The 21,444-nt window shown below is 68.3% G+C and overlaps 1 protein-coding gene across 6 annotated transcripts; it reads right to left on the bottom strand.

The window, feature by feature from the left end:
- Positions 1–1,379: 1,379 nt before the first annotated feature.
- Positions 1,380–20,569, bottom strand: LOC309439281 (transcription factor COE4-like; the record flags this gene model as incomplete). Of its 6 annotated transcripts, XM_082051654.1 has the most annotated exons (18): positions 1,380–2,600; positions 2,690–2,765; positions 3,169–3,363; positions 3,958–4,137; positions 4,219–4,396; positions 4,819–4,884; positions 5,460–5,548; positions 5,860–5,986; positions 6,058–6,191; positions 7,748–7,865; positions 9,593–9,674; positions 13,737–13,805; positions 14,442–14,515; positions 14,892–14,947; positions 15,009–15,072; positions 15,261–15,417; positions 19,394–19,509; positions 20,315–20,569. In XM_082051654.1, the coding sequence occupies 17 exons, from the start codon at positions 20,567–20,569 to the stop codon at positions 2,695–2,697; spliced, it is 2,031 nt and encodes a 676-aa protein (XP_081907780.1). In that variant the 3' UTR covers positions 1,380–2,600; positions 2,690–2,694. The 6 variants fall into 6 exon arrangements, 5 of the variants coding, with proteins under 5 accessions (XP_081907780.1, XP_081907779.1, XP_081907781.1 ...); XM_082051653.1 differs by having other exon boundaries at positions 3,958–4,396; XM_082051655.1 differs by lacking the exon at positions 20,315–20,569 and having other exon boundaries at positions 19,394–19,524.
- Between the last annotated feature and the right edge of the window lie 875 nt (positions 20,570–21,444).

Here is a 21,444-nt window from a genome sequence, read left to right as displayed (position 1 = left end):
TGCAATGGTGCAAGCAGCACTCGTGGGAGCGAGTGTGCGTGCGGGGCACTGGTGTGAGCACAGTGCGCAGGCAGGGTGTGAACGCGGGGCACCGGTGTGAGCTCGTGTGCTTGTGCAAGCGAGGTGCGTGTGCAGGGCACTGGTGTGAGCACAGTGCACAGGCAGGGTGTGAATGCGGGGCACCGGTGTGAGCTCGTGTGCTTGTGCAAGTGGGGTGCGTGTGCAGGGCGCTGGTGCAAACAAGCAGCAGGCACGTGCGAGGTGCTGGTGCGAGGGTGTGCGTGGGACGTGTGCTGGGCACAAACGTGAGCGTGCTGTGTGTGCAAAGCGTGCAGGGCTCCGTGCAAGCAGCGTGGCAAGCGTGCAGAGCCCTGCTGCAGCATGTAAGCATGCGGGGCACTGTGTGAATGTGCAGATTTGGGGACTGTCCCCTTGGGCTGCAGACCCATAGCAATGGGGTGCCCCAGCCCCTCGCTGGTGGCGGCTCCTGGGGCCAGCGGGAGATCCCCGGTGCCGTGGGGGACACACACGTCCCCCCCAGCTCTCGCCCTGTGCCGCAGCTCCCTCGGCGCAGCCTGAAGAGCCATCGAGCGCTCGCTTGCCGTGAAGTGCCAATTCCGGCACCAGCTGCGCCAGGTGCAGGGGTGGCCGTGCCCGCAGCCCCCGCTCCCTCTGGGGACAGCAGTGGCCCCCAGCAGGTCACAGCCACGCCGGGGGGACACCTTGGCTGTGGGGACCCTGTGCGGGCAGGGGGCTCCACGGCAGGACCCCAGGGCTGCCAGGGCCAGGCTGCTGGCACCCCATGTCCCCTGGGAATGTGGCACGTCCCCAAGGGGGTCATGGGCACGAGGTGACCCCAGACACCAATTGCTCAGGGTGTGCCACGCTCGGTGCCACCACCCTCAGGCACCCACGGGCTGCCGGTTCGGCACAGAGCCGGTGCCGCGGCTGCCGCTTGCCGAACGCTGCCACTGCCGCCGCGGTGTGCACAGCAGCCTCATTAACCTTTCTTGATTAAGGCAATTATCTCCAGCACATTATCCTCTAAATCTAAACATCGTGGCTGCGCTGCTGCGGGGGGCGGGAGCTGGCGCCCGCAGGACCGTGTGCTGTGGGGAACACCGGCGGGGCACAGTGGGGGTGGCCCTGGAGTCCCCACATGGGGGTCCCCTCCTTGTCCCAGACCCCCGGACGGAGACCCCTGTGCAAAGGGGTGGGATGAAAGGGGGGCCCAGGCAGGATCCATGACCCATCCCCTCTCCCCAGGGCTGTACCTGGGACCCCCAGACACCCCCGTTGCTGCGGGGCTGGTGTCACCATCCCCAGGGGTGTCCCCACATGCTGCCCCTCCCCACTCACAGACCCCCGGAGCCAGTGCCCTTCTGCAAGGCCGTTTATTTCCATGTCAGAAACCCCCCCGCTGTGAGCGACCCCGGGACCACCGGCCTGTGCCACCGCCGTGGGGGGACTGGGACCCCATCCCCAGGTCAGGGGGGACCCACCCCCAGCCCCGGGACCCCCGCGGTCACCTCAGCCTGGGGACAACGGGCCAGGACCCAGCATCAAGCGAGGGGCAACGGAGGGGACACGTGTTGACACTGACCAGGGCACGGTGGCGTCACCGTGGTCGTGGCACGAGACGTGGCAGGGGACACAGGCTCCCCCCTGGGGGGGTGCGGGTGGGGGAGTGGTTTGGGATATTTTTCCCTTTTCTTTATTTACAAAGTTCCCGGCTGTTCCCTCTGGGCTGGGGGCTGTGGAACCCCCCCCAGAACGGGCAGTGCCGGGGGCTCCTGCCCGCCTGCCAGCCCCCCCTGCTGCTGGAAGTAACAACAATATTAACAACAGTGATGGGAATGAGGAAAGCGCTGTGGTTGTCCTGGGCAGCCAGGCCCCGTGGTTAACGGGGCCGGGGACTGTGCTGCCCCCACACTGGCTGTGGGGCAGGGGGTGTGGGATCTCCCCCCGGGCACCACCGGGGCCCCGACCCCGCGCGGGGGGACGGGGTGCAGCACAGATCCGGCAGCTGTGGGTGGGCGGCTCCAGATGTGGAGCTGCACATCTGGGGAGAGAATGCTGGCCAGGGCGGGGAGAGAGCCGGGAAGTGTGGGGGGAGCCGGGTCCCAGCGGAGCATCCATCCCGCCCCCGAGCATCCGTCCTGGCCCCCAGCATCCCTGTATCGCGCCTCGAGCATCCGTCCTGCCCTGGAAGGTCCCCCCATCCCACCCTGCCCGCGGCTCCTGCCGCTGTCACCCCGTGGGTGTCTCGGTGTCTTTCTGAGGCCAAACCCTGAGCTTTGGGTCACTCCCGGGTCCCCCCAAGGCCCCTCTCTTGCCCGGGGGGGCTGCGCCAAGCCACGCCAGTGCTGGCCCTGGCCAGGGTCACCCCCCACCCTGGGGACACCCCGCTGGGGGGTCAGCCCCTGTCCTAGGAGGGGCCGAGCTCGATGGTGCTGGGCAGGGGCTCCTGCAGCCCCACGTGCCCCCACCCCAGCAGGAACCCCTGGGAGCGGGTGGGGGGACCACGCTCAGTCTCCATCCATGTCGCGGCTCTGTCCCTGTCCCAGCTCACCCGGGTGGCTCGAGGTGGCCGGGCACAGCTGCAAGAGACGGTGAGGGGTGGGACACTGGGGCGAGGGGGCTGCCCTGTTCCGGCGGGATGGGGGGGCCAGGGCACCCCAGGACCTACTGTGCTTAGGAATAGGCCAGTCCCTGCAGCGGCCGCGCCGGCGCGTGGAACTTGTCCGAGTCCTCGAAAGCCGGGTCTGGGGGGACGGGGGGGCAGAGAAAGCGGGTGAGCCGAGGTGGGTGGACCGGGGGTTGTGGGGGCACAGGGATGGGGGGACACGGTGCACCCGTCCCTGCGGTGCAGCCCCAACCGTGCCTGGGGTGCAGGGGGAGGCTTGGAGTCAGGCAGGCAAGGGGCAGGTTGGGGTGCAGGCCGGGGTTGCATGTTGGGGTGTAGGGGCAGGAGTACAGGACAGGGAAGCAAGCTGGGGTGCAGGTTGGGGGGTGCAATTTGGGGTATGGGTTGGGGTACATGCTGGAGTACAGGCCGGGTGTGCAGGCTGGGGTGCAGGGGTACAGGACAGAGGTGCGGGTTGGGGTGCGGTTCGGGGTGCAGTTCGGGGTGCAGTTCGGGGTGCAGGCAGGGCTGACCCCGCTCACCTGTGAGGCTGCTGGCGCTGGCGCAGGCGGGCGGCGGGGACGGCTGCGGCCGCACCACGGGGGCAAAGGCGCTTTTCTGCTTCACGGCCGAGATCATGTTGACGGGGGAGAAGGAGAAGCCCCCGCTGGGGGTGGCGGCGGCGCCCGCGGGGAGGGTGATGGAGGAGGCGCCCAGCGGGGGGCTGGCGGGCACGACTGCGGGAGAGACCCCGAGGGGCTGGGGACGCGGCTGGGGACGGCAGCGCAGCCCGGGGACCCCGCGGGGACCCGCTCTGCGAGGGCCAGGGCTGGGGTCACTGTCCCCTCTCCCCCTCACTGCCAGCTTTGAGGACACCTCGGGGTTGGTGCGTGGCTTTGGGGACACACTGGGGCTGACGCAGTTTTCAGGGATGTCCCCGGGCTGGTACATGGACTTGGGAACACCCTGGGCCAGTGCATGGTTTTGGGGACACCCGAGGGCTGGTCTGTGGCTCTGGGGACACCCAGGGGCTGGTCTGTGGCTTTGGGAACACCCTGGGGCTGGTCAATGGCTCTTGGGACACACCAGGACTGGTCTGTGACCCTGGGGCTGGTCAATGGCTCTGGGGACACCCAGGGGCTGGTCAATGGCTCTCGGGACACCCTGGGGCTGGTCAATGGCTCTCGGGACACCCTGGGGCTGGTCCATCGCTCTGGGGACACCCAGGGGCTGGTCAATGGCTCTCGGGACACACAGGGGTTGGTCTGTGGCTTTGGGGACACCCAGGGGCTGGTCAATGGCTCTGGGGACGCCGTGGGGCCGCGACTCACTGGCGTAGGGGGAGTTAGCGGTGGAGCCGTTGAGGAAGCTGGGGGAGCCGGGCACCCCCAGCCCGGCCATGCTGCCGCCGTAGCCGGTGATGCCGGCGCTGCCGCTGTACCCCCCCGGCTGCGGCGTGGGGCTGGGCCCGTAGCCCCGCGGCGAGACGCTGCCCGTGCCCCGGGCGTACCCTGCGGGCGAGAGGGGCCGCGGTGGCACGGGGGGACACGGGGGGCAGGGACCCCCCTCCACCGGCCCAGCCCCCGGCCCACCTTGCTCGGGTCCCTGCGGCGAGTCGCCCATGGCGCCGGGGAGCTGGGTGCCGAAGGAGCCGACGCCCATGACGCCGGGGGGGCCGTGGGTGCCGGCCAGCGCGGAGAGCTGCGTGGGGCCGCGCGGGACGCTGTACAGCGCCTCGGCCACGTCCGCCGCGCGCTTCAGCAGCGCGTCCTGCGCGGGGACACGGGGACGCTGTCACCCGCGGGACACGCGGCCGGGGGCGGCTGAGCCCCCCAGCTCGTGTCACCGCCCACGGCACCCGCAGCCCCAACGGCCCCGGGGTGCAGCGTGGGCCGTGTGGGCAGAGATGGGGCGAGGGGCCGGGACCCCCCAGCTGGTGCCGTGGGAACAAAGGCGGCTGCGGAGGCGCCACCCCCAGCCTGGCCCGGCTGCTCCCCTGGCCCCGCGGGGGGGACGCGGGGGGGCCCGCTGCTGACTCAGCGCCCGAGGAATCCTGATGGGAAGCAGATGTGGGGCCGGAGCGCGGGGCGGCTGCAGCGCCGCGGGGGTGCGGGGGGTGCAGGGGGTATGGGGGCACCGGGGGGGTGCAGGGGGGCCCGGCTGGGGGTGCGATGCCCGGGGGGCCGCGGTACCTGGTTGCCGTGGGGCAGCCCGTACAGAGCCTCCACCAGATCAGCCACCCGCTTCAGCAGCACCTCCTGGGCAGGGAGGGGACGGGCTCAGGGGACACGGACACCCCGGCCCCATCCGCACCCAGGGGACACGCAGGCACCGCGCTCTGCCACCACCATGTCCCCACGCCAGTGACACGTCCCCAAGCCAGCACCTCCTTGAACTGCCATGAGAAGCCCAGAGCCCCGGCCCAGCACTGCCCACCACCCACGTCCTGTGTCCCACGTGTGCCCCTGTGTCCCCCCTGTATTCCCCCATATCCCTCCCTGTGTTTTCCCATGTCCTCCCTTTTGCCCCCCCTGCATCCCCCATGTCCCCCCCTGTGTCCCCATGTCCTGCCAGGGATGTAGCAGGGACCCCACACACAGCAGGGGGTGGGGAGCCAGGCCAGCCCCTGGGCTGCACCCAGCACCGGGGGGGCACTGGGGGGCACCAAGGGCCTGTGTCCCCTCCCTGTCCCTTGGTCCCCTGGCACTGCCAGGGAACAGCCCTGGCTCTGGGTGAGGTGGTGCCAGCACCCATGGGTGACAGTGAGTCCCTGCCCGCACCCGTGGGTGTCCCCAGGCACAGCCCCCCCGCCAAACCCAGGGGTGGTCCCTACCTTGGGCAGGCGCTCGGGGTCCCCGGGGTGCCGGGGAATCACCTTCTGCAGCCGCTGGAACCCGTAGTCGATGGTGGGCTCGTTCAGCGCTGCCGAGGGACGGGGGGTCAGCGGGGTCCCCCCGCCCCGACCCCATGGGGAAACTGAGGCACGGGCCGCGGGGTGCAGGGCCAAGCCAGGGCACAGCAAGGGGGGACACGCCATCCACCACAGGGACACACCAGCTGTCCCACTGTCCCCACCTGCATCAACAGCCCCAGTGCCCCATGCCCTCCCACCCCCCAGCCTGGCAGCCCCACCGGATGGGTCCCAAGGGGACAGGATGGTGCCCCTTTCCCAGGGGTCCGTGTCCCATTCCCAGGGGTCTGCGCCCCATTCCCACGGGTCCCATGTCCCTCACCGGTGTACACGAAGCGTCCCGGGGCGCCCTTGCAGAACTGCTTGGACTTGTAGGACAGCGTGACCTCCACCACGCCGGGGATGTGCCGCGGGGGGGTCTGCACGCGGATGGCGTGCGGCGTGATGAGCTGCGGGGCACGACGGGGCTCAGCCCACGGCCGGGGGTCACGCCGGCCCCCCGGCCGCCCCGCGCCCCTACCTCGCTCCACACCAGCACGGTGCCGAAGACCACCTGCAGCCCGTCGAAGAAGTTGTCCCCGATGACGATGACGGTGGCACCTCCGGTGGTCCAGCCCTCGCTGGGGCTGATGGCTTTGATGCAGGGGGTGGCTGCTTCGGGCGGGGGGGGAGAGACAGGGCAGCAGTGAGTGGGGGGGCGCGGGGGGTGGGGGGCGCGAGGCTGGGGGAGAGAGGGAGAGCAGAGGCAGAGTGAGAACCAGGCGGCAGCTGGGGGGACAGACACACGGACACGGATGCACAGATATGGACAGACGCCAGGCGGGAGCAGGGGGTGGGGGGTCAGGCTGTGGGGATGGATGGGACAGTGGGGAGGGGATGGGGACAGTGGGGAGGGGATGGGGACAGTGGGGAGGGGATGGGGACAGTGGGGAGGGGATGGGGACAGTGGGGACAGTGGGGAGGGGATGTGGACAGTGGGGACAGTGGGGAGGGGATGGGGACAGTGGGGACAGTGGGGAGGGGATGGGGACAGTGGGGACAGTGGAGAGGGGATGGGGACAGTGGGGACAGTGGAGAGGGGATGGGGACAGTGGGGACAGTGGAGAGGGGATGGGGACAGTGGGGGAGAGTGTGCAGGGGACAGACTGGGGGACAGAGAGCGCAGCGGGGTGGAAAGAGCATCCTCAGGATGGACAGACAGACGGACAGAGAGCGAATGGGCCAGACAGGCAGACAGAGCACATGTGCATTGGACAGAGGGACATGGACATGGTGGATGCACCGACAGAGGGACAAAGGGACAGACAGAAAAGGCAGGTGCCCAGCAGGTGGGTGGAGAGGCTGTGTGTATGTGCCAGGCAGACAGACAGACAGAGCGAGCAAATGGGTCAGACAGGCAGACAGAGCATGTATGTGCTGGACAGAGGGACACAGACATGGCGGGTGCACGGACAGAGGGACAAAGGGACACACAGAGAGGGCAGGACAGCCTGCAGGTGCAGGACAGAGGGACACGGGGACAGACAGCGATGGCCAGCGGGTGGGAGGAGAGGCCGTATGTGTGTGCTGGGTGGACGGACAGACGCGCGGGACACAAACACGGGCTGGTGCCCCCAGGTCCCGGGCAGGGGGTGCCGGGGGGGCCATGGCCTCCGAGCGCTGTGGGGCAGCGCTGGGCACCCACACGTCCCCCTTGTGGTCCCAGTGTGGGGACACGGTCACTGGGGCTGCCCTGGCACAGGGGACACTGCGGGGGGAGCAGCACCCGCTGGCACAGACGTGTGTGTGTGTCCCCGCATGGCCATGCACGCGTGTGACATGGCACACACGTCAGGACGCGGCACACACGTGTGGGGACACGGCACATGTGTATCAGCATGTGGCACACGCGTGTTGGGGCACAGCAAACCTGTTGGACGTGGCACACGATTTGGGACATGGCACAAGTGTTGGGACGCGGCACACACGTGTCAGGACATGGCACAAGTGTTGGGACGCGGCACACACGTGTCAGGACATGGCACAAGTGTTGGGACGCGGCACACACGTGTCGGGACATGGCACAAGTGTTGGGACGCGGCACACACGTGTCGGGACATGGCACAAGTGTTGGGACGCGGCACACACGTGTCAGGACATGGCACAAGTGTTGGGACGCGGCACACACGTGTCGGGACGCGGCACACACGCGGGGGTCCCCCAGGACTCACCTTCGGAGGGGTCGAGGCGCCGCGCCCGCCGGCCGTGCTTGGAGTTGTTGTGCACGAACATGTTGTCGGACACGGCCAGGACGTGCCCGTCCACGTTCACCGTCGTCGACACCACCACCTGCAGGACAGCCAGGGCCACCACGTCACCCCGGTGTCACGCCCATGTCCCTGACCCCTCTGTGCCAACACGCGTGTGCAAACCCGCGCCCGCGTGGCCGTGCACGCCCGCAGGTGTGTGTGTGTGGACGTGCCGAGGGGTGTCCGCGGTGCCGGCCGGGGGACCCCGCGCCCCAGGGGACACCCCAGCCCGTCCCCGGTGCCCCTGCACCCCGCTCCCCCTCCGGCGTGGACTTGGCTGCTCTCCCGGAGCTGCTCGGCGCTATGCAAATTGGATAGGTCGTTAATCATGTAAAAATGTCACAATTATCATATCTTTACGAGAGGCCCTAATGAAGGCGCCCGTGCTGGGTGGGGGACGGGCCGGACCCCCCCTCTGCTCCGCTCCCCAACTGCAGCTGCTGCGGGGAGAGCGGGGCTGGGGGAGCTGGGGGCGCCGGAGCAACTAGGGTTTGCAGATTAGGGTTTGCAGAGGGGCCATCGGAACCGGGGTCTGCAGGGCGTCCAAGAGCAACCGGGCTTTGGGAATCTGGGTTTGGAAATTGGGGTTTGCAAAATGGGTGAGGGGAGCTGGGGTTCGCAAAGGGGTCGAGGGGAATCGGAGTTTGGATTAGAGTTTGCACGTTCAGGTTTGCAAAGGGGTTCGGGGCGAATTAGGGTTTGGACATCAGGGTTTGCAGAGGGGGTGCGGGAAACTGGGGTTTGCAAAGGGATCAGAGGGAAATCGGGGTTCACAAATTAGGGTTTGAAAAAGGGTTCAAGAGGAATTGGCGTTTAGAAATTAGGGTTTGCAGACGGGGTGAGGGAAATTGGGGGTTGCCAAGGGGTTCAAGGGCAATTAGGGTTTGCAAATTAGCGTTTGCAGTAGGGAGGTGAGGAGATCAGGGTCTGCAGGGGGGTCGAGGGAAATTAGGGTTTGGAAATGTGGGTTTGCAGAGGGGATGAGGGGAGCTGGGGTGTGCAAAGGGGTCGAGGGAAATGAGGGCTTGCAAATTAGGGTTTGCAAGGGGTTCAAGGGGGATTAGGGTTTGGAAATCTGAGTTTACAAGGGGATGAGGGAATTGGGTTTGCAAATGGGGCGATGGGAATTAGGATTTGCAAAGAGAGGTGAGGGGAACCGGGGTTTGCAAAGGGATTCAAGAGGAATTAAGGTTCGGAGATCTGGGTTTGCAAAGGGACGGGGGAGTTGGGGTCTGCAGCGGGGTTGAGGGGAATAGGGGTCTGCAGTTTTGCAAGTCAGGGTTTGCAAAGGGGCTCAGGATGAATTAGGGTTTGGAAATCAGGGTTTGCAAAGGGATGAGGGAGATTTGGTTTGCAAAGGGGTTCAAGAGCAATTAGGGTTTGGAAATCTGAGTTTGCAGAGGGGCAAAGGGAACTGGGGTTTGCAGGAGGGTTCGAGAGCACTTCGGGTTTGCAAACGGATCAAGGGAAACTAGAGCTTGCAAGGTAGCATTTGCAAAGGGGGTCAAGAGGAATCAGGGTTTGGAAACTGGGGTCTGCAGAGGGGACAAGGTGGATCGGGGTCTGCAGAGGGGTTCAAGAGCAACTAGGGGTCTGCAAATCAGGATGTGCAAAGGGAACAAGGGAAATTAGAGTTTGCAAGTTGGGGTTTGCAAAGGGGGCAAGAGCAATTACTGTGGGGAAAGGAGGGTTTGCAAAGGGGGAATTGAGGAATGGATTCCCGAACGTCCCTCGACCCTTTCGGGGACTCTGGGGGTCGGTGCCCACCTGGAAGCGCCGCATGTCCCGGGGGTTCCCCGCGTTCTTCAGGCAGTTCTGGTTGCACTTGAGGAAAAACTTGAGGAAAAACCTGGGGTGGGAGAAAATAAACAGCGGTTGTACCAGCAAATCAAGGGGGTCCCAGAGACCCCCACCCCGTCCCTGGGAGCACAGCAGGGCTGAGTGTCCCCACTGTCTTGGCGTCCCCAGCTGGAGGTGGCACCACGAATGTCACATCACGCACCAGAGCGCACGGTGTCCCCGCATCCCCCCACCTGTGACACACACGTGTGGGTGCACAGACCCACACCTGGGGACATGGACCCACACCTGGGGACACAGCCCCAAGCTGGGGGACACAGCCCCATGCCTGGGAACACGCCAGATGTGTCCCCAGGACCCCCCCACCCCAGAATGTCCCTGGGTGGGGTGTCCCTGCACACACGTGGGTGCACACCAGGACCCCCACCCCCGGCACTTTTGGGCACCGAGGTGACACTCGCTGTCCCCAACCAGAGGACACCCCCCAGCGCATGGGCACCCTGTGTGGCCACACACGGGGACATGGGGACACTCACCCCGCGCACACACGGCTCACACGTACTCGCTGTGCACCGTGCCCGCCCGTCGCGCTGTGCCAGCTCGCTTTGCCATGCCATGTCACCGCACCAAGTCCCCAGGCTGTGCCAGGTCACCCCGCCGCACCAGGGCACTGTGCCACCCGCGGCCACCGCGCGTGCCAGGTCACTGTGCTGTGCCAGAGCAGCGTGCCACACCGGGGCACTGCGCCAGACGTGGTCACTGTGCCATGCCAGGCCACCACGTCCCTCCGTGCCACCTCCCTCCTCTGGCCTGGCGTGGGGTGGCCCACATCCCGGTCCCCTCGCCAGTGTGCCCGGCTCTGTCTGGCCCGCACGGGCACCGCAGGGGGCTGGTGCCTCCATCGTGCTGTGCCACCCTGTCCTATACCAGTGTGACATACAGTCCTATCCCAGTGTGATACCCTGTCCTATCCCAGTGTGCCACCCTGTCCTGTCCCAGTGTGCCACCCTGTCCTCCCCATCCTGCTGTGCCACCCTGTCCCATCCCAGTGTGCCACCCTATCCTATCCCAGTGTGACACCCTGTCCCATCCCGCTGTGCCACCCTGTCCCCATCCTACTGTGCCACCCTGTCCCCGTTCCAGCATCCCACGCTGTCCCCCTCCCACTGTCCCCATCCCGACTCAGCAGCTGGGCCCGGTGTCTTGTCTGAGCCCCCAAACCAGCGCCTGACCCCACCACCTCAGTCCAGCCCCCCGGTGCCCACCCCAGCCCCCAGCTCTGTCCCCCAACTCCCTGACCGCTCCCCGAGGGCTGCAGGGGGACAGGGGGGCCGGGAGGGGACACGGGCACCCAGCAGGAACGTCCCCAGGGCTCCGTCAGCTGCTGGGGGCGGGAGGGGACAGTGGGGAGCACAGTGCACCAGGGCCATGGGCACCCCGGGAGCCCTCGGGCGCAGGGATGGGCGCAGCCCCCCCGCCCCATTCTGTGGGACACAGTGGCCGCAGCCAGGGGATACCGGGCCAGCTGGACCCCCCAGGGGGCTCTGGGAACCTTGTGGGACCCTGTGCAGGGAGGGGACCCCCAGGCCACACCAGCACCAGGGCACATGGCGAGGGCCCCCCCAGCGGTGACGCTGCCCACAGGAGACACTTTCCCCGGGCGAGGGCAGGAAGAGGGGACCCCCCCGTGTCCCCCATCCCCGTCACCCGGCGGGTGGTAATCAAAGGAAGGAAGGAGCCGGAAAACGGCCGGAACGCCCCCCACCCCCCCGCCAGGAGATTGACAGGGGCAGCGTGGGGTTGGGGGGACCCCCCCAGCCCCCCACTGCCGGGGGGGCCCATCCCGAACCCCAGGTCGGCCGCGTCCCCCCCGAGCGGCAGCGGCGCATATGGGCCCGCGAGTTAAAAATACCGGCGCTGCGCATGCATTAGCATCGCTAATGGCAGCGCTGCCCATTTAATATGCAAATTCCCGGCGCTGCTGCCGAACACCTTCTGTTCCGAGCGCATAAATTTGAATTTGCAATTAGAATAATCTTGTATAATTAATGAAAAGCGTCAATTTTAGCTCCTAAGTAATTTGATTAACATGTTGATAGGGCACTTATCGGGCTCTCTAAACCAGTGGGGCTGGGCGTCGGGCTGGGGAGCGGGGCCGGGGGGGCCGGGGGAGCGGGCGGCGGGGCCGGGGACCCGCCTGGCCCCGGGTGACCCACGGGGGCCCCGGGGACAGCGGGGGACACGGGGAAGCCCCCCGGACAGGGATGGGGATGTCACCAATCCCGGGATGTCACCAGTCCCGGGATGTCACCTCCTTGGAGTGCAGCCCCGAGGGGTCTGTGGGGAGAAGGGGCTGGGGTGGCCTTGGGGACACTGGCCCTGGGGGGGCGTGTGTGCAGAAAACAGCCCCTACCCCAGCGCAGGGGGGTCACAGGCCACCCGGGACCCCCTGCACACCCCAAAAGCACCAGCGTGGGTGCAGCGCCCAGGACACCCCCGGGACGAGGTGGCTGAGGGGACAGGGGGACACAGGGACGTTGTTACCGGGAGGTTTGTATTGGCTGGGCCAGAGTTCCGGGGCTGTGACCCCCACATCTGGCCAGGGCACATCTGGTGGGGGGGGGGACACACAGCTGGCGGGCGCTGGCAGGGTGGGGGGACGGGGGGGGGACCTGCCACAGTGGGGATGGTGTCACCCTGGGGGGAACAGGGATTGAGAGGGGGTGAGCAGGGTCTGCCCTGTCCCCAGGTACCCTCCGGCACCCTGGGGACACGGTGCTGCCCACAGGGACCCCCGGGGCCCCCCATGCAGGGAGGGGGAGGCAAGGAGGGGGCACAGCACTGGCCAGCCCCATCCTGGCCCCCGCGCCCCCTGGCCCGGAGCCAAGTGACCGAGTCCTGCAGGGGGAGACGGGGCCCCTAAACCCCCTAGCACCCCCAGAGCACGCTTGGGGTCACCAGGGGTGACGAGAGACATGAGGGTCCTGCACAGGGACAGAGGGATGGGGACAGGACATGCTGGGTGGAGGGGCAGACGGACAGATGGACACAGGTGTGGGGTCTCGGGGAGCTGTGCGATGGGGGGAGGAATTGCTGGAGGGCTGGTGAGAGGGGTGGAGGAGGGAGGGAGAGGAGAAGGGAGGAAGCAAAGGATGGGGGAAGGGGTGGGTGGATGGACAGACAGATGGAGGGATGGACGGAGGGAAGGAAGGATGGAGAAGAACAGAGATGGATGGAGGGAAAGATGGGTGGATGGAGGGAGAAGGTGGAGAAGGATGAGGATGGACAGAGATGGATAGGCGGATAGAAGGAGGGATGGAGAGAAGGATGGGTGGATGGAGAAGGACAAGGATGGACAGACAGAAGGATGGGTGGATGGAGGGATGGAGAAGGACAAGGATGGACAGACAGAAGGATGGGTGGATGGGTGGATGGAGAAGGACAAGGATAGACAGACGGAAGGATGGGTGGATGGAGAAGGACAAGGATGGACAGACGGAAGGATGGGTGGATGGAGAAGGACAAGGATGGACAGACGGAAGGATGGGTGGATGGAGGGAGGACGGTCCATGCAGTTCAGGCAGGGCAGAAGGACACGGCTGTAGACGGACAGACAGACACCCGCCGCAGTGCCAGGAGGGTGTGGTGTCCCTGTCCCCACCAGCGAGCACCTCCCCTGCCCAGGCTTTCTGTCCGCTCAGTGCTGGCCCTGGGTCCCACCCGCACGGGGACAGGGACACCCCGCACCATGGGGCATGTGGGGCCTGTGCCACAGCCACACCCCTGGGGACACGGTGTGGCACCGGGTGGCCGCGGGCTGTCCCCACGGCACACGGCCGGGCACAGGGCTGCCACCGCCAGGGCGCCCACATGTCACCTGTGTTATTTATTTGTTGGATGCGCATCAGAAGCACTCGGTGACAGAACCTGGCTGTCCCCTGGTTGTCCCCGCAGCCGGACCGGGGCACCGCGCACCCTCCCAGCCCCCACACCGCTCCCCTGCTCGTTAGTGCTAACGAGGCAGCGCTCGCACCTGCTCCCCAGCCCAGGGGACTCCCCGGGCCGGCCCCCGGGGTCCCCCGTCGCCCCGTCCCGTGTCCCCTCCCCGTACCTGTCGATGATGACGGGGTCGGACGGGGTCTCGTTGCGGTTCCCGCAGCTCTTCTTGTCACAGCAGCGGCTGGGGACAGGAGCGGGTGTGAGGGGAGCGGCGGGGGCAGCCCCTCACCCCACCCTGGGGAGAACCCCCATTCCCACCCCCTGCCCCCCACCATCACCCAGCCCTGCGCCGTTGAGCGGGGGGGCCCACAAAGGTGCGGGGGGCTGGGTGGGGGACCCCAGGACAGGGACATCAGATGGGTGACACCAGGACAGGGGGGGCTGTGGCAGAGAGGACACCACTGGGGCACCCCCTTAGCCACCCGGTGCTATGGGGTTGGGCTCCAATTTGGGGCTCTCAGTGCCCCCCCAGCCCTGGAAATGCTCAGTGAGCCAAGGCGGGGCTCTGAACAGGGGTGTCCCATCCGTACACCTTCCCCTGGGGACACAGTGTCACCCAGGAGGACACGGCAGTGCCGGCAATCATGGCAGTGCCGGCCCCGGGGGGCGCAGTGGGGAGGGGGGGCCCAGCCCCGGCTTCGTTAGCGCGGCTCCTGGAGATCAATTAGCGGCGCTGGCACGGAGCGCTAATTTGCACAAACACCGAGCGCCAGGGAGGTAAACAAGAGCGGGGCTAATGGGGCACTGGGGACCCCGTGCCAGGTGGGGGGGCTGCGCTCGCTGTCCCCACAGCCCGGGACCCCCGTCCCCCACCTACCTGCACATGATCTCGTGGGTGAGGAGCACCCGGCACATCTCGGGGTTCTTGTCCTGCCCCTCGTAGATGATGGCCTGGGGGGGCAAAAAGAGCGGGGAGGGGGGTGCCACCGCCTCCGGGCACCCCGCGTGTCCCCCGCCATGGCTGGTCCCCAGCGCGCGGACCCTCCCCGGGTGACCCCAGCTGGGCAGCTGTGTGTGTACAGATGTGCTGCTCCGCCCCTGCACAGACGTGTCCCCCCTTGCCCCCCCCCACTCACATCTGGGTGCCTGGGGGTGCCAGGGGACAGGGATGCTGGGGGATGCTGGGGGGGACAGGGATGCTGGGGGATGCTGGGGGAACTGGGGGGGCTGTGGGGTGCAGAGGGGCTGGGAGGGCTGTGGGGCCAGGGATGCTGGGGGGTTCTGGAGGGTTCTTGGGGGGCCAGGGGCTGCCAGCCCCTGCGGGTACCTGCTTGGACATGGAGTCGATGAGGCGCACGTAGAGGTCCTGCTCGGTGCGGAGCCCTGCGGTGACATGGGGGGGTCAGGGCCGCCCGCGCCCCCGGCCCCCCCGCCCGGCACCCACCGTTGCTGTACAGCAGCTGCAGCCGGTAGTGGATCCCGTTGTTGGTTTTCTCGCCGTTCTGCTCCTGGGGGAGGACGGTTGGATGGGGGGGGGGTCCCTCTGGGTGCTGCGGAGCCGTCCGGCAGCTCCCACACGTGCAATGAGTTGGGGGGAGGTCTCAGCCTCGGCAGCACCGGCTCCCCTGTCCCCCCACACGCCGGGCAGGGTCCCCATCCCTGTCACCCCCCATCCCCGCTGACCGCGGGGTCTCACCCGCTCCTTCTCCACGAAGTCGATGAAGGAGGTGCGCTCGATCTCCACGGGCTGGCCCTGCCGGTCGTACATGGCCAGGACGAAGTGGAAGAAGTTGGATTTGCGCAGGTTGGACGGCGGCTGCTTCTCAAAGTGGGCGCGGGCCAGGCCCACCCCGCTGCGGCAGGACGGGGTGAGGGGGCTGCCGGGACCCCTGCGCCCCTCCCGGGACCCCCCAGCTCTGGGACGGGCTCAGCGGGAGCTGCTGGAGCCCCCGCAGTGCGTGACAATGGTCCCTGAGCCCCTGGGGTGCTGTGGACCAGGATGGGGGTGACACAGGGTGGGACACCAGGCAGCTCTTGAGCAGCTCTGGGCTCAGGCACTGGGGACAGGAGGGGACATCTCTGACCCCCCGCACCCGAGCCCACCCCCATGCACCCCCCACCCACACCAGTTTGCTTGTGGCTCCAGCTGCTCCAGGGGCCACCACTGCTGTCCCTGTAGGGACACAGCAGCTGACAGGACAGTGACAGCACAGGGGAGGGTGGCAGAGCCATCTACAGGGACAATGGCTCCAGCACCGGCCGGTCCTCATCCTGGTCACCTTGTCCCCAGCCTGGCTGGTCTCTGTCCCCAAGGGGTGCCCACTGAAAGGACCCGCTGCCACCACCCCCAGCCACGGAGGGACACGACTGTCACCCAGTGGGTGGCCTGGGAACAGGCTGGGGGTGTGACACCCAGCCCCCTGCCCACAGCCCCCCGGGAGGGCCATCGGGGACAGGAGCCCCTGGGGAGGAGCAGGAGCCCCTGGGGAGGAGCAGGAGCCCTGACACCCGGACCCCTGCAGGGGACACAGCACATGGGTGGGGGTCAGGGTGGGGATCCACAAGCCCTCCCCCCGCCAGCCCCACAGGACCCCCCACTTACAGCTGCTCCAGCCGGGGGCCCCGTTGCTCTTGCACAGCCGGACCCCCCATCCTGCTCCTCCTGGGGCTGCCCAGCACCCACCCTGCACCCCAGCTCCATGGGACATGGGGACACCCCCCAGGGCCCCACCCCAGCCAGAGCCACCCATGTCTCCCCCAGACAAGAGGAGCAAAGGGGGCTCAGCCCTCCTAGCAGCCCCAGGAGCTGCCACCCTCATCACCCTTTAATGAGGCTCCCTGGGTGTTAATTACCCCGGCACCACCCCGGCGCAGCTGTGGGCACCAGCCAAGGCCAAGCTGGAGCCCGGGCCCAGCAGCCCCGGGGACGCGGCTCCCTGACCAGGGAACCCTCGTTAAGCTGATTGCGAGGGAACCCAAACCTCCCCAGTGGGCAAACGCCGGGCACACATCCGCATGCCCCTTGTCCCCAGCCGGGGGTCTGGCCCGCGCTGGTGGGTTTGTTCTCAGAGCCACCCCGTGGCATTTGGGGGCGCTGACCCCCCAGCACCCCCCAGCCCCCATCCCAGTGCACCCAGCTCCCCAGGGGATGGGGACCCCAGTGCCACAGGACCCCGCTGTCCCCGGCAGCATCCCCGGGGCTCCCAGCTGATGGGATGGGATGGTGACACGGGGCAGCGAGCCAGCACCCCCACCCCCCATTTCCCTCCGCCCCCCCCCAAGGTTTGGCCCTAAAGTGCCGAGGGGGCGATGGAGCCGCCAGCCGGGGTAATGGCTGCGTCCCCGCGCCAGCGCTGCGAGCCCCGCGCTCCCAGCCGCTGCCATTAATTATTAAGGGCAATCAGCGCATTTCCTAGCAGCGGGGCTGGCCAGCGGCTCTTACAGGAAAGCAGCAGCTTCCCTGGCCCCCCCATCCCGCAGCCACGGCTCTGCAAATGGGGGTGAGGGGGAGTCACCCCAGTGCCTCTGCCTTGCCCTGGGACCCCGGGCTGGGGGCCACTGGCATCACCCAGGGACCCTGCGGTGGCTGTGGGGACCCTGCGTGGCTGTGGGGTCCCAGGGGAGCAGCGGGGTCCCTGCGGGTGCTGGTGTTTGCAGGGGGTGGTAGGAGCCCCCCGCCAGCTGGGGGTCCCAGAGGGTGCAGGATGAAAGGTGGGGACAGGCTGGGGCTGACAAGCACCCCACGAGCACATCCACGCATGTGGCACAGGTGGCACAGGTGGCACAGCTCAGCTGTGGGGTCCCACGGTGGGACAGGGAGAGGAGGGGGCCTGGGGGGCAGCGCAGGGTGCCCCACACTCAGCTTGGGGGGTGGCAGGGGTAGGGGTCTGCAAGCCCCGTCCTCACACACCGAGTGTGTGGGACCCCATGGGCACATGTCCCTGTCACCGGGCAGCACCACCCCGCTGTCCCACCCTGCGTGTCCCCCGCGCCGCCGGGGACAGGGACGGGCAGGAGGGGGCTGGATTTCACCCCCTTTCTCACAGCCCCTCTCCAGGGTGAGGGGAAGTTTTGGGGTACACAATGGCAAGATCAGCACCCCCTGCACCCCGGCTCGGGCACTGCAGCCCCCCAACACTGCCCCCCAGCCCCCTGCAGCCGGGGGGCCCAGGGGTCCAGGCTGGGCTGTGGCACTGACTGTCCCCTCCCTGATGGCTGTCCCCTCCTGGCAGTGGCTGTCCCCCCACCAGCAGTGACTGTCCCCACACCGGCAGTGACTGTCCCCCCACCGGCAGTGACTGTCCCCTCTGCGGTGGCTGTGCTAGGACAGGGCTGGGTGGCTTTGCTGCCTTGCCAGGGAATCACTGCAGCTTTCAAGCACCCTGCAGTATTTGCCAACACGGCAGCTTTGGGGGGGCCTCAGGGACCCCCAGGGGTCCGGCCGTGGGGCGCAGCCTCTGGCGCAGTCACGGTCCCCATCAGGGAGCTGGTGGCAGTGCTGACACCCCAGCTGGGGACCCTGAGCTTGGGGACTGAGCACACAACCAGGTGATCTCAGCCAGGGAGCAGGTTGGTGCCAGGGGTGTCCCGCTCTGCTGGGGCCCCGTGCAGAGGGGACACCCCCCCAGAGCCCCAAACCTGCTGTGCCCAGCCAGGCAGAGGACATGGGTCACCCCAGGCGTCACCTGTCAGCCCTGGACACAGCACGGTTCAAGCACAGCTCCCACACTCCTGAACCCCACAGCGCACACGGAGGGGACATCTGGGGACAGCGGTGAAGTCCCCCAGCTGCAGCCGGGACCTCTCTGGGTCCAGGGTGGAGAGAGAGCAGGGGACAGGGGACATGGAGCCCCCCAGGGAGGGCAGGGGATGGGGACATGGAACATGGAGAGAGGGCAGGGGATGGGGGCAGGGCACACGGAGCTCCTGGGGCAGGGCAGGGTACGAGGACAGGGTACACAGAGGGAAGGCAGGGGATGGGGACAGCAGGGACACGGGTGGCCATCGGGCTGCGTTGAGGCAGCAGCACAGGCTGCCCGAGTGGCTGTGGCATCGCTCACCCCAGCCGATGCCACCAGTCCTGCCCGGGTGACAGGGATGGCCCTGCTGCCAACCCTGCCCTTGCCCTGAGCTGGGGCTCAGGGTGCAGCTCCTGTCCCCAGTGGATGCACAGCACAGTATGGCATGGCATGGCACGGTATGGTATGGCATGGTATGGCATAACACGACACAAGCCCCTCGCGCCCCAGGAGCAGCTCCTGCTCCCCTGCCAGCACCCACCAACCCTCCCAACACAGGACAACAGGCCTGGCACACATGGGGTGCCAGGGGCTCAGGGTACCCGGGGTGCTGCGGTCTGTGGGGTCGCTGGAGTGCCCAAGGTTCACAGGGTCACCCAGAGGCCCCGGGAACCCAGGGGACTTGGGGCACCCGGAGTGCCTGAAGCACCTGGTGGGCAGGAGGCACCTGGGGTGCCCAGGGGTCCCGGGGTGCTGTGGGTGTGGGGCGCCTGGGGTGCCCAGGGCGTGCAAGGTGCCTGGGATGCCCATGGCACCTGGGATTCCCACAGTGCTCGGGATGCCCGTGGAGCCTGTGGGACCTGGGATGCTCGTGGTACCCAGGATGCTCACGGAGTCTGGGATGCTCGCGGTGCCCAGGATGCCCGCAGTGCCCAGGATGAGCACTGCACCCGGGATGCCTGCGGGACCTGGGATGCTCGTGGTACCCAGGATGCCTGGGATGCGCACAGGACCCAGGTTGCCCGTGGAGCCTGAGATGCCCAGTGCTCAGGATGCTCACAGTGCCCGGGATGCCCGCGGAGCCCCTTACCTCTGCGCTGCCGTGCTGGCGTCCAGGATGCCGGTGCCCTGCAGCCAGCGGACGGAGGGCAGCCCGGCGGTCAGCGGCTCTTCCTTCATGGGCAGGCCCCCCCGGGGCAGCGGCTCCTGCACGGAGAACATGGCAGGGGCTCAGCGGTCGCCCCCCGCCCTCAACTTTCCTGCCCCGGGCCCGGCAGCGGAGCTCAGAGCCGGGCAGGTGCCGGGGGCCGCCGCCGTCCCGACCGCCGGGGAAGCGGCATCTGCGGCGGGTGAGCGGGAGGGAGCGGGGGGAGGCTCGGGGGGAGGCGGGAGGCGGAGGCAGGCGGAGGCAGGGCCGGAGAAGTTGGAGACGGAGGCGACCAGCAGCCAAGTGCGGGGACCGGGAGGGGAAGGGGCGGGGGGGCTGGAGGAGGGATGGGGAAGACAGGGGAGGAGTGGAGGGAGGGATGGAGGGAGGGATGGTGAAAGCAGAGGAGAAGTGGAGGGAGGGATGAGGAAGGCTCAGGGGACCGGAGGGAGGGGTGGAAAGAGGCAGAGGAGGAGTGGAGGGAGGGATGAAGAAGGCTCAGGGGAGCGGAGGGAGGGATGGAGGGAGGGATGGAAAGAGGCAGAGGAGGAGTGAAGGGAGGGATGAAGAAGGCTCAGGGGAGCGGAGGGAGGGATGGAGGGAGGGATGGTGAAAGCAGAGGAGGAGTGGAGGGAGGGCTGAGGAAGGCTCAGGGGAGCGGAGGGAGGGATGGAGGAAGGCTGCGAGGAGCGGAGGGAGGGATGGAGAGAGGCAGAGGAGGGGTGGAGGGAGGGATGGAGGGAGGGATGGAGGGAAGCTGAGAGGAGGAGTGGAGGGATGGAGGGGGGAGGAGAACGGAGAGGGGCGCGGGAGGGGCAGACGCGGCGCGGGATGGGGCGGGCGCGGGCGGCAGCGGCTCGTTACCGGGCGGGCGGCGGCGGCGGGCGCGGCGCGGGGGGGCGGCGGCAGCGGCGGCGGCGGCAGCAGCGGCAGCAGCAGCAGGAGCGGCCGGGAGGGGGGCTCGGGGGGCGCCGGGGGCCCGGGGGCACCGGAGGGGCCGGGGGGGCCGCCTCCCCGCCGCCGCCCCGCGCCCCGGCCCCGCCGCCCCGCCGCGGCCACCAGCACCATGAGCAGCAGCACCGGGCGCCGCGGCCCCGCCGCCCCGCCGGCCCGGGCCATGCCGCCGCCGCCTCCCCGGGGAGGCAGGGCCGGAGCCGCCGGGGGAGGCGGGGGCCGCGGCCGGGCAGGCTGACATCATTCCGGGGAGGAGCGGTCCCTCCCCGCGCCGGCGGAGGGGCTCCGCGGCCACCGCCGCACCGGCCGCACCGGGGAGGGGGCGGCGGCAGCGGGCGCCCCCGGGGCCGCCGGGGACGGACGGAGCGGGGGGTCCCTGCGCTACCTGGGGGGACGGCGGAGCCTCCCGGGGAGAGCCCGGCCAGCCCCGGTACCGCGGGGACACCCCGCTGCGGCCCCAGAGACACCGCGCTGGCCCGGGGACACCCCACTGTGTCCCCAGAGACACACCAAAGGGACCCCAAACGTGTTCCAGAGCGACCTCAATGCATCCCCCGCGACACTCTGCAGAGACCCCAGGCAGACCCTGGGGAGACTTTATTACGTCCCTTGAGAGACCCCAGACAGGCTCAGGGACACCCCGAGGGACCCCCCTGTGACATCCTGGAGGGACCCCAAACATGTTCCAGAGCAACCTCCCTGCATCCCCCAGGACACTCTGCAGAGACCCCGGGGTACCCCAGAGGAGACCCCCCACATCCCCTGACTGACCCCGCAAGGACCCCAGGCAGGCCCCGGGGACAACCTGGGGACACCCCAAATGGGCTCTGGAGATGAGCCAGAGGCACCCCAATGCTGACGCTGAAATGCCCTGGTGACACCCCCTGCAGACCCCCCCACATCACGAGGTGCCTCGCAGAGACCCCGGAGGAGCCTGTGGGACCCCCCCGGCATCCCCCCCCAGATCCCCCAAACCTACTGACCTCCATGGGGCCCTGCCTCCCCCGAGGTGCCACAGGGACCCCATCTGTGTCCCCTGC

This window comes from Streptopelia decaocto (assembly GCF_964273445.1).
Source record: "Streptopelia decaocto genome assembly, chromosome: 4".
NCBI classification, from domain to species: domain Eukaryota; kingdom Metazoa; phylum Chordata; class Aves; order Columbiformes; family Columbidae; genus Streptopelia; species Streptopelia decaocto.
Note: the sequence above shows the minus strand (reverse complement) of the source record. Positions and strands in the feature narration are given on the sequence as shown.